The 12,995-nt window shown below is 38.8% G+C and overlaps 1 protein-coding gene across 2 annotated transcripts in view; it reads right to left on the bottom strand.

The window, feature by feature from the left end:
* loaf (low-density lipoprotein receptor domain containing lost and found) overlaps positions 1–12,995 on the bottom strand; it is a 73,321-nt gene continuing 60,326 nt past the window's right edge. The window contains exons 3-7 of one of the 2 annotated variants that reach the window (XM_073080321.1): positions 11,453–11,597; positions 2,892–3,020; positions 2,174–2,311; positions 980–1,094; positions 1–861 (exon numbers count right to left, since the gene is read on the bottom strand). In XM_073080321.1, the coding sequence (XP_072936422.1) occupies positions 813–861; positions 980–1,094; positions 2,174–2,311; positions 2,892–3,020; positions 11,453–11,597 (576 nt within the window). In that variant the 3' untranslated portion in view covers positions 1–812. The remainder of the gene's footprint in view (positions 862–979; positions 1,095–2,173; positions 2,312–2,891; positions 3,021–11,452; positions 11,598–12,995) is intronic. The other variant, XM_073080322.1, reaches the window with a different exon arrangement.

Here is a 12,995-nt window from a genome sequence, read left to right as displayed (position 1 = left end):
TAAGCCAAAAATGTTTAATGTCATATCGATAAATTTACAATGCGTTTATCGTTAACACCAAAAAACTGGACACCCACGACACGCGTGCGGCGCGGTGCGCCTTCCACTAAACGAGTAAAAATTTACCTAAAAAAATCCTCGCTAAAATTAGGTATTACATACATAGATACGTTCGGATAGATTGTTCGGGCGCGGTGAGTCCCGCAGCCGGCCGCGGGGCCCAGCGCGCCCCCGTCGCTCGCCCGCCGCGCCGCGTACGATATGTCCACGGCCAACCGGCCTCCGGCAGTGATTCCGTTCAGATTACAGCTAAATATTATTGTAACGTATCAGACTGTTGTCGTGCGTCGCGCCGACTCGGAGTCGGGCGCTTCGCGGTGCGGCTCGCAGGGGTCGAGCACACGCGAATCTCGCCCCCCGGGAGCCGACCTCACCTATAAAAATCTGTAAACTTTAAATATAATGAACCTCTATAACAGTCTATGATATGAATATCGATATAATGAGTTTAATGATACGATAGACACTCTCAACGACGTAACTAACGCGGCGATCCGGCGGTCGCTCGCGCGGCCGGCGGATCGCGTCGAAGCTCGCGACGACGACGTGACGCGGGCGCGCGCGGGCGAGGTCGCGGCGCGCGCGCGGCGTGGCGGCGGCGGCGAGCGAGCAACGGTGTGGGGAGAGTCGGATCGGCGTCGCTGGCGGCGTGTGCTCGCGCGGACGCCGCTGGGGGCCGGTACGGCGCCCCCGCCCTGCGGGCCCGACCGGGCCGCCTCAGACGAACCACTCGTCCTTGTGCGGGGCGGCGCTCAGCGCTGCGCCCGCGCCCGCAGGCGGCCCGGGCGCGCCGCCCTGTACCTACGAACGAATGACAAAACTGTAAGAATCCACAGACAAATATTTGCAATATTTCAATATCAACGTTCTAAGTTCATTATTTACATAAATAATTATACTCAAATAGGGGATACGTTACCCGCGCGGGCCCGCAGGGTGCACCCAGTTTCCCGGCAGCCGCGTGCTGCCTGGCGAGCCGCCCGCGCCAGCGGCTTTACCGCCGCCGGCGCCGTTGCTGCTCGCCATCTGTTGTACTGGAATCATAACAACTCTACTTAAACATACAGTTCATACTTCTGACTGAGTCTGATTTCAACACATATAAAACAAAAATATAACCGGAACCCAAACAAACTAAAAATAATGTCTAAGTAGCAGACGTCGTTATTTTGGGATTAACTTTTGTTCAACACTTATAACATAATATCCACTAGAACACCACCAGGATAAGTTGTTTCACACTATATATCAATAGACAAGGCCAAGATATTCCAACAGCTTGTATAAAGATTCACCCTTCTGTATGGTAGAAACGACTCAACTATTGGGATAAACAGGGGAAGGATCACATAATAAGAAACAAAAAGCCACAAGAACAATTATTTTGAATTCGTACATGACTTCGCTTTCCACTATGGGGGGTGAGCGCGACCAGGTGACAAAATAGATTGGCCCTGTTGCGGTCAGCCACGGTAGTCTCACTGCGTAAAGAACGAACCCTTATCTATCACTAGCTCTTCACAATTGACCTACGCCCTAATTTCCATAACTGAATAAAAGTTTTAATGATGGTAAAGCCAGTAAGTTTCGGCTAGAAAGTTAGCATAGCCACACCTATTTCTAGCGCGAAGCGATTCTGTGTTTCGGGTGATGAGGAAGCCGGCTGACTTACATGTGAGCCGATCAACTGAGAAGTTCTAAATATTGGTAACGCATATTTTGGTGGATTGGCTTCATGTATAGCATTTGGAATTGATAATTCATAGAAGTCTATGGATGACAGTGACCAAATACCAAGTAATAAACAAGCAGTTGATAATAAATGATGTTGCCATGGACATTTACAATCAACTCCAAATAGGATTCAAATTCTGTCCGAGATTATTTGCTACATTGCTACCCCTGGGCGCTAAGTTAGAACTCTTGACTATAGCGTTTCTTATGGTATTGTGAGAGAAAGCTATTAAGAAATTATATTCTCCAAAAAAAACGATACTAATAGCGTTTTGGCGTTCCACTGATTATTATAGTAACAAGATCTTGTGTAGGTGTGTGCGTGTGTGCGTGTGTGTCATTCTCTCTCTCCATGTGTGTGTTTGTGTGATGGACTTACAGTGTAAGTGCGTGCGTCGCTGTGGCGCACGCTTTCTGCAGTAGCAACAGATCGCGATGAGGCCGGCCAGCGCTACCAGCGCTCCCGCGCCAGCCGCCACCGCCACCCACGCGCCGTTGGCACCGCCACCGCCATTCTCTGCAAGAATCCAATTGATATCATTACCATAAGTTTATCTTCAACAAAACAAATAACTAGATCGTTTTGCTGTTCTTTGGATCAATTATTTTTTCGTTTTAAGCGACAATTATAAAAACGAAAAAATAATTAATACTGTTGGTAGGTATTGAAAGAACTTCATACTAATGAAAAAGAACTACCAATAGTACAATTGATATGCAATAACTGATCCTACTAAACGGCTCAAGAATTCTAATCAAAGACCTAATTTAAATCTAACCAAAGGCCTGATTGAAATAATATTACAATTCTAGAAAATTCACAATTCAAATTCGCGTCACCTGCATCGTATTACTTAAAATTACAGATCCATAGACAGTTCTTTTAACCAAATTAATTGATTACAGTATTACATCAAACAGACAGATTTTAGATCCTGATTCATATATTTTGACGGTGTAAACCTATCTGGGGTTGATAACAGATGTCCATGGGCGGCAGTAGCCGCTTACCATCAAATGGACTGCATGCTCGTCTGCTACTCCTGTATTAAAAAACATTGGTAACAAACAAATAACAAATTCTCTGAAAGTATTACCGGGACAAAGCATGGCGGTGTCTTCGTCGGATCCGTCGGCGCAGTGGTCCACGCCATCGCACATGAGGTCTGCGCTCACGCAGAACTCCCGCTGCTTGCATCGGAACTCCTTGCATCCGTGTTCTGCAACTCAATGATGAAGGTATTTATAGACACTATGTTAGTTGTCACGGGTATTTGCTCATACAAACGTTAGGTCCAATAGAAACACACAATGCCCTGCCACTTATGTGGTAACCAACTCACAAAATTAGACAACTTAAGGTGTGGTGGCAAGTTCGACAGATAATCACTAGTAACTAAATTTCAGTCGCTCTCGAGTGCTTCAGGACTAACTAAGCCATGTTGGTCATGGTTTGGTCCAAAAGATCTGACAAGTGTTAGTCACCAACACTGGTGATCACTAATTCGCATTGGATCAGCGTGATGAAGTAGGTACACAGCAGGCCTTCTCCTATGTAGAAAGGCCTGTGTCCAGTAAATGATCCAGTAAAGCCCTTTAGACATCGACATCGAGATAAAGGCAGTGGAATTAATATGATTTGACTGAGGAAATAACATTGCCAATTTGCTAGCCATTTCTAGCTTGAAGCAGTTCTTGCATTTCCAATGAAAGGGTGTGGATGCCTGCGGACTAGCATGTAGGGACCATACTAGTCGTCAAGAGAAGTCACACAACAATGATCAGCTTCAGATAGACCCACTGTTGTCTAAGTAATTGGTTACAAATGTCCATAGGCATCAGCGACCTCTGACCACTTATTATGTAAACTGTTTGTTGCTAGTTAAATCTTATAAAATTCATCGTTAATAAAACATTAAGTTATAAGCACTGATTAAACTCCATGGGGTGTTAAAAACAACAGATTACAGCTCCATGGCTCTAAACAAAGCAGAAGGGCAGCTGACAATCCATCATGAGATTTATGAAGACAATGAACGTCAGATGTGATAAATTTCGACGCTAAAAAATTTTAATAACTGATTTTTCGTCATTATCCTCAGACTAAACCCAAGTAGAATCAGCTTCGAATAAACATTAATGGATGCCACATTCTATCGATTTGTATGCGCATTCATTAGAAATTAGATGCTTTTAGTACAAAGAAGAATCTCGGGTCGCCCGTTATATTTTTGACGATATAAAAATATTTGGGGATGTCATTTGGCGCTATATAGACAAATAAACTTTGATAATTTAAACCATGATAAAATTATTGATGCTGAAAGGTCTTCATGCGAAAATGCAAATAGTATTACAATGCTATATTCCGCGGGACGTTGTCTTCCCTTATTGGTCTGAGATTTGTATATATTTAGTTGGACCACTAGCCTTAATTAATTTACATCTTCAACAATCGCACTATTAGTAATGAGTGCCCAACAACAACAACAGTGATGCAACCATATTTTTTCTAACTATTCCGGGGATTTAATTAAAAATTAAAATTAAATCTCTAATAAATTTCTTATATTTACATGCACTTGAACGCAAAGAGCTCTCCTAATGAAATACTTCATCAGCATGACTTCCTTTTTCACTCAAAGAAGAATTTATAATTAAAGCTATACAAAAGCACTCTTCTATAGCATAAAGAATTTTGCGTTTTATTCCGCTTAAAGAAAGGATTAATTAGTTTTTTCCGCTTTTGAGTCGGTTTTATACAAACTATATTGTCCTGCGTCTTTCCGTAACTGTAATTATAAATTTACATATAAAATAGAATTAATATAAATAGAATGAATTCACATATATACATATTTATGACCCAATGCTAGGCTAGATCTCCCGTACCTTATGAATCAAGGAGCACACCCCAATATTCTGCCTTTCCAAGTATTTATCTTTCTTTATAAAATTACTATAGTCATAAAAATCACCTATTTATATAAAAACGCGAAAAGGATAAGGTACCATACCCCAAGTAAATAACTATTAAAATCCACAGGGTAAATTGTAATCCATGAAATAAGGCAATATACGAGTAAATAGGCAATATTATAAATAAAATAAACGTAACTTAAACATCTAAGAATATATTTAAGAGTCTTCCCTAAGAACATGTCAATAGCCCCAATCAGTGCTCTTGGTGATAAGCAATCAGGGGCAGTCGCCACATGAATGGCTAACACATAAAAATATTATGATGTCCCTATGGACAGGGTCTATACCCTTCCGATCATCTTTGCAATAAACGAAATCCAATGCCGATATTAAGTTTGCGACAAGAACTTTCAAGGATTTTTGAAATAATTGAAGATAAGATGTATATTAATAACACCAGTGTTCATCCCACTGTCATCTAATTTGACGGGTAAGAGAAACGTACTTACCCGAAGCGATTCAACTTAGTCTTCCGGGGTAGCAATGTATTTGTTGTCAACCTCAGATATGAATCTAATCTTGTCGAGGGTCAATTACAGATGACCTTGTGCAACAATAGCCACTTACAATCAGGTGAACTATATGCTTGTTCGCTACTTCAATATGTCGGAGCAAATACGGCAGTTCTCCTATTATAAAATGAAATGATTAAACACCTGAGGTAAAACTACCTGCATCTTAAATAGGAAAACAAGTGCACGTGTGCCGGTCCTATAAAAAGGGCCGTACTGGCGACATCGGGGCATTACTGCTCGAGCTGTGGAACAGTGCGGACCTCCTTAGGACGTCGTTATGCTGCCCGAAGAATAAACGAAGCTCAACAATTCTGGTGTGATTTGCTTTCGAAGGTTTGAACGTGAGTCATTCACCAACATAACAATAATTGTCAAGCCTTTTTAACCTCTTTTACTCCGTCAAATATTATTAAAAAAAATATGTTTTCAATACAATGCGTCGGATGAAAAAAACCACAAAAATCGTAGTGAGTTTGGCTACACTAACAACAACATTTCTTGCCCACAACGATCAAAAGCAAGTAAGTTACCACGGTCCCAGAAACTTCACAGCAACGACAATCCTTTTAAGCCACAAAGCAAACTTTACAAAGCAAATATGATTACTTCCGGCACGGGTTTGAGTCCCCGTTGAAAGTTCTTAAATCCCTTCGCAAGGGCAATACAAGTAAAAAGTACAAGTACTTTTACGCCAGGCAGAAGAATTAATAGCTCTACGTGAATTCTGTCATTACACTTGTTTCATTTCTTTACATATTATTACATATCTATAGACATTAAGACTGTGGACCTTACACCTTGCATAGCAAACGATTGATACGAATTGCAAAAGGTGACTGTTTTCCACGTAATTCAAGAAAAACAACCTGAGATTTTAGTTCGGATTTAAATCGATATAAACACGATTTAAAACACTTATTACTTAGCTATTGTTATTTAATATGAAATTAATAAAATACATGATAATATTTTAATAAATAACGTTTAAATTTTATTTCGTTTTAGTTTTAAGCTACCATACTAGATAAAAAAACATAGTTTACAATACCAAAGAACTACCAAACGCCAATAAACACGTAGGCAAACTGAATAAAACAAGTTCCAAGGAACAGTGAAACAATTACACAATTATCAACGTAAAATAAACATCAATACGAAGCCTCTAAACTCCATAAATGATTATTCTCCAACAGTCCTCGTTGAAAGTTGCCAAATCTCCCCACGCGATAGGTACAAGTAGGTACAGGTACTTTTCCGCGCGGCCGGGCAGAAAATCTAATTGCCCCGTTTGTGCCCGATTGTACTCGGCAACAAAGGTATTTAATACGGAAGTTTCGTATATAAAGGTTAATGTTGGTGTAAGCTCCCTATCTGTTTATGTGTATTATGTGTAATGCTATACAATGATTAGCCGTGAATGTAACGTGATGTTTAAATAGGTAGATTATTACGAGTGTCATGATTCTGCGAAGTATGTTGTCTTTGATAAAGTTACAGTATCGAATTCAAATGGCAGTCCTTTTGCGGATGTCCTAGGATATTCCTTAGTTATTAAATCCAGTGAATGGGCAGCAGCATCTTAGTAGGAAGATAAGTTTCTATATGAAAATTAGTAACTGTTTTTTTTTTAATTTTAGATTCGAATGTGTTGATCGGGAAATACTCGTCTTCACCACTATCTGCCTTAGTTCTAAAACTGTTTTGTGTTATCTTCTGTTCTGAAGAGTTTGTTAACTACTCACGGTGGAATAGGTGAGGCGTTCCAACACAGTAACCAAAGATAGCAGCCCATATTTAATAACTTCAGAAATCCTCTCGCATATTTATGCATTGTATATGTATCTACTAATCCAGCAATGTAAAAACCCACAAAACATCAACCGACGATACGCTTTCAGGTCCATGCAATTTGACATGGGGGTAAAATCGCAAGCGATGACTCATTAAATAACCCTGGCGGGGTGAAATCATAATTGCTACGTATGTGCCCAAAATATGCCCAACAAAGGCTCGAGTTCACATTTAATGGGCATCTGTGTTGGTTTTACATTATACGAGTAACGACGGACGGCAAGGAGGGTCACTCCGAGGTATGAACAAACAATGCCCTAAAGCACTTTGTGTTTAAATCAAAAACATTTAATATTTTATACAGAAACAAGAATGTTATCTGAAGAGTAAACAGCTGCTTTGTTCTTCTTTCGACTTATTTTAAAGCTCGTAGCGTTGTTGAAAGAGTTAAGGTGATTAACACGATCTGTGTTTTAGGTGGAATTCGAAATTGTACGCAATTAGATGGCTTTGTCGTTTTTAAAAGTTTTTGAAACAACGGAGGCTAACAGAATGGCGGAAATAAAATTGTTTGATTCGTTGCCATCTTAACAATGAAAATCATTTTTCCTCAAAATCTCGGTGAAATTTTTGGAATAAGATTACAAATTGAAAAATCCTATTATATAAAAACTTGATATTCTCCTCACGTAGGATAGGTGTGTTAGGTTTTCGGAGTAGATGAAATAAGTCTGTATGAAATATATTGTCTTGTAACTGCCTTGCCATATTGATAATCCTTCAGACCAGCAGTTTGTGAAAAGTCGTTATAATGTACTAAAATTGCCTTTAGGTCTCCTTTAACAAAAAGAGAGCGACCAACTTCAATGAGCGCTTGTCGATAAAAGTAGAAAAATCGCTTGCTGACTTCAGTAATAACGAATTAAATTTACAGCCCCTTTCCAGTAATGCAAACCCCGCAGGACAAATGAGGGGTAAAGGTCCCCGGGTCAACCGAGCCCGATGCGGAGGTCAATCGACAAGTTCACACCAGAGCCAATATCAATAAAATTTATTACAGTCATTATTGTCGAAATATTGGCAACGGGTCGAATAAAGTGCGAAAAACATCCGGTGGTGCCTCCTGGCTTCCAATATGTTGGAGGAACATGAGTAGTCTATGATAGTCGCAACTCTGCCAAGGAATGATAGTTATGCTTTTCTAGATAAGAAAATTAAATTTCTTCTCAGGAATTTCGCTATGCTTCTGGTGCACTTGCAAAGAAAACGCTAGAAATTTCAAGTATAATCAAATTATCCCAGAATCAATTTCAGTACTTCACCTTCCGAAGAAATAACAACAGCGGTACGAGACAATTTTAACCCGGCGAGCATGACCCAGGGTATTTCATACCCGGGTATACTTAAAAAGTCATGTATTTTTTTAAATATTCGTCTGGCCACACTCGTGCGCTCAGTACCTGCGGGCTAGGGTTTGCAGGAGGGGACAGTGGCGTGATCGCAGTGTTGCGCCGGACACCGGCTGAGTAATTCGTGTGCAAACCTGTCACGGGTATGTAATACCCCACGTCATTTTTGAAGTATTTTTTTTATGTAATTAATTTTTATTGTTCTTTTATTACTTTTGTTATTATTTATGATTTTACATTACAAGTTTATATCATTTTAATTTTATATTTTAGTAGCAACTTTATTTTTTTATTTTATTTTTTGTTTTGGTCGAAATGGATCGTGAAAGACAAAAAGAATGGATTGGATGGTGCTATGTTAGAGGAGGCTGTAACTGATTCTTCAGATGACTCCAGTTCGGAAGGAGAAACTGATCACTGTAGTGAACACGCGGTGAATTCTGGCACGGAGCAAGAGGGCGATGACCCCGGTGACGTTTCGTCTAGCATTAGACAAGAAGATGCTGTAACTAATAAACCACAAAGCGATCCCGAGGATGAATTACCCTTGTCTCTTCTCTGTGCAAGAGTATCAGCTTCTCGGCATGTACGTGGCCTTTCTATATATCCAAAGATGGTTCAAAGTGGTACAAGAATTTTCAGCGTCCAAATGTGAGGGTTAGGTCAGAAAATATCATAACCGAGCATGAATAAAGACATTGGAATAAAGAGAACAGAATTTATTCGTAATTTGGGTTTATCAATGATATACGAACAACTTCGTACAAGAAAATCGAAAAAAAAAAATCCAAGCTACATTCACCAGCGAATCCTGAAACAGCTGGGCGAGCTCTCACCCAAACATGTAAATGTACCAGGGCGATATGTGAGATGCCAGGTTTGTCCATCCAAGAAGGATAGGAAAACCAAACACTCCTGCAGCGCTTGTGGTAAGCCCATATGTATGGAGCATGCAAAATTGATATGTGAAAATTGTGCTGATCTAAACGATAGTGCCTAAATTGATTATTCTAATTAAAAAATATATTATTAATTCTTCTTAGAAGAGTATCTCATTTTTATTATGTTTTAAGTCAATTTACACTCCAAAGAGTAATGTTTTAGTTGAAAATTTAATTTTAATAAACCTTTAAATTTTTTTAACCATAATTACATAGTGTAAGAAAAAAACTAAAAATAAAATATTATTCATGATTATAAACTTTCTTTCATTTAATTCCAGTAATGAATTGATACTTAAGAGAATATAATCAACAAATTTAAATAAAAGTTAATAATGAATTTATTATACTATTTTACATTTAGGGTATGTCATACCCTGCCACATTCTTAATGTAACTTTTTTCACCTCATGCTCGCCGGGTTAAAAGACGAACAAAAATGTTATATTATTAAAAAAATACTATTTATATTTACTTCTAACAAAGATACTCTTAACTATATATGATAAGAATATAATACAAAAATATACTAGGTATTATTTTTTATCTTATCACGAGTTTCCACCTTTCTAAGATCTTTCTAAGATCTTAGGAAAGCTGCTTTTGTATCCCGAGCCCGACATAAAAGATTTTTGCCTGTTTTGACATAACTGTACCATATTAAATGTTATATTTGTTCTATAATTTCTAATATTTATATAACGAGTACTGGCTATAAAGACGATTCATCAGAGCAAGATGTTAACTTTAAAAACGTTAAAGATAATTTTCAAAGAGTCTATATAATTTCCCGTAAATTCTATTTATTCCATGATAGTCCCATCAAATCGGCGATGCTCTTTCTGGGTGAGGTTCTCAAATATATATAACGATAGGCAAAAAGGTTTTATGTATTCGTATGGTGCGAATTAAATTCACACAGTACTGCCAGTCCTGCTACCTACGGCAGAATCTTCCATATTGGCGAATCCTTATTTGCAACAATGGCCCTCGAATGGTATTGTTGGACTTGTTGAGGAAAAAATCCTTCAGCAGTGATCATGATGCGACCGCGAAAACAAAAGTAGTAAAAAACCAGTTGCTATTCCATAAACTATGGAACATAAAAAGGAACATAAAGATTATTAATTCGGATAAGTCGTTCCCTTAAACTGTTCGCAACAGGTCGTGAATGTCATTGAGGATACGCAATAAAGGAATGTATAGAATTTTTTATATAAGGGTGGAATGTGTAAACGAACTGCCCTGTCGGCTGTTTGTACGAATAAATAAACATTCGGGGAAAATTAAATAGGGCGATGAAAGAGGGTCGACCTTCGCAGATGCCTGTTCCCGGTACGAGTATGTGCCTAATGGAACGCTCGTTTCTTTTAGATTTATTTCGTCGTCAACTGGATTAGTGACATCCGTTTAATATACTTTTACACTCATTCAGCACTCCGGATTACAAGCATCGCTGCTTATCTACTTCCATCTTTAACGAGAAATATAAATCAGCTTGCAAATTCACGGAATGCTTATTTATTCGGAAATTTGTGTCGCAATTTTCGTCTAGTACATTTATCAACGGATCTCGGTACATTTTTGAAAGGATTCCCGAGTTCCAAAGTTAATCCGATTTTCGTCGATATAGGTACAATATAAATATTATATCAATCAGAAATAATTGAACACGTCAAGAGAAAACTCTACCTCAATCAGGTGTCGTTAAAAATTACAGTTTCATCTTAAGTTAATGCAGAACCAAAACAATGGAGAAACTGCTGAACAATCCATTCTAGCATTAAGCACTTCTTGCATTTCGGTGAAGAAGTGTGGATGCCGGCTGACTCACACACGAGACAACCATCTTAGTCCTCAAAAGTATCATCGCACCTATGATCGACTTCAGGTAGGACCTATTCTTCATGGAAATGGACATAGATGTTCTTGAACAGCAGTGACCAGTAATCATCAGGTGAACTAATAGCTCATTTACAATTCCAATATTAGTAGAAATCCATGTATCATAAACACTTACTGGGATCCTTGACGGCTGTGATGACAAGTTTGAATCCGTTGGCATCGGTGCCCCAGTTGTCAGTCACGTACTTGAGCGTGACGAAGTTGCTCCGCGTGAACAGCGCGCCCACCTGCTGCTTCGTGTTTCTGCAGGACAGGTCCGCCTGGAACAAAGTGACAAATATGCTTCAAATAATAATGACAGGGATTTCTGTAAAAGATACAGAATGGACATAGATGTTCTCCGAAGATATCCTGTTTTAAATATATATTTTAAAACAGGATATCTTCGGAGAACTATGCATGTATGCCTTTGTTAGAACTACAGCCTCTTTTTATGTTCCACTGCTGGAACTAGGTCCTAGCCCTAGGTCTTTCACAAATGAGAGAAGTTGCGGAGAATGTCTATGCCTACACTATATGTGGATCATTCTTCACCACAAATGTCCAATGTGAAGATGTTATTCGATTGGTAGAAGAACAATACATGTAGTTACTGGTCAAAACCTATGTCGGATATTTTAAAAGTTTTCCGAAAATAATTATTCATATCCAGCGATGACCAAAATCTAAATTTCAAACCTTATCGAAATTTCAACTTCCTAAATCAACCAAATTCTCTTAACATCCTTACTAATATATGTAGATTTTAGAATAGAAAGACTATTAATGTCTAATTCAAATGTAACTCAAATAAAGTCATCTAAAGAATATTATAAAACACATCGCTCGCTTCATAGAACTAGTTCGATCTCAATAACATCGAAGACAAAGTATCTCTCGAACAAAATGAGCAAACGTGCTCCACATAAAGTAATCGAGTACGAGCTTGTACTCTATAAGTGTATAGAGCTTTATTGAACAAATGCACAGGTCGTCCCTGAGCTCTCAGGCGCCGGCAATATTCTCCTCATCGAGCCCCGGCTTACTGAGCGATGGCCGCATTATATCGCTGTCATATTTCAGGGAGAGCGATCGCAGAGACGTGACGGCCTCGGATTTAGTCTGAATCCTCCACCGCTATACATCACCCGTTAGGGAGGCGATGGGGTGCATCGAAGGCGCTAGTTGCATCGGAGCTCGCAGTTCTTATTCCTTATGATGAAGTTTGACAACGATCCGCCGGTCTTTGCTGAATATTAAAATTCTTAGCAGTAGTTTTAAATTTTGATTGCCGATCCGATTTGGTATGCAGTAATCTCTGACATCCATTAGTACTAAATTTTCTATCTCTCACTATAACGAGATTTTATTTTACAACGCACTTACAAAATAAAATTTATTTGAAGTGTAAGAGGACAATATTTTATTATTGGAGTCTGCTATGATTTCTTTGCGATTAACTGAAATAACTGAATAACAAAATACATGCTTTACATTTAAGCAAACAACGCCAAAGCGTTCTTCTAACCTTTTAGCAGCACCATAAACAATATTGTGTCAAAAGAAGAAAAACAATTAACTTTAAATGTTTATTTTAACACGTAACTCTCTGTTTAAGACTCAAGTTCCGACTACAAACTAATTTCCTGACCAATCCTTTCTCGACCATTAAGCACGAT

Source organism: Epargyreus clarus, unplaced genomic scaffold, assembly GCF_041222505.1.
Source record: "Epargyreus clarus isolate Ecla_fem2 unplaced genomic scaffold, WU_Ecla_fem_2.2 ptg000015l, whole genome shotgun sequence".
NCBI classification, from domain to species: Eukaryota; Metazoa; Arthropoda; class Insecta; order Lepidoptera; family Hesperiidae; genus Epargyreus; species Epargyreus clarus.
The sequence above is the reverse complement of the archived record's forward strand: the minus strand, read 5'-3'. Positions and strand labels throughout refer to the sequence as shown.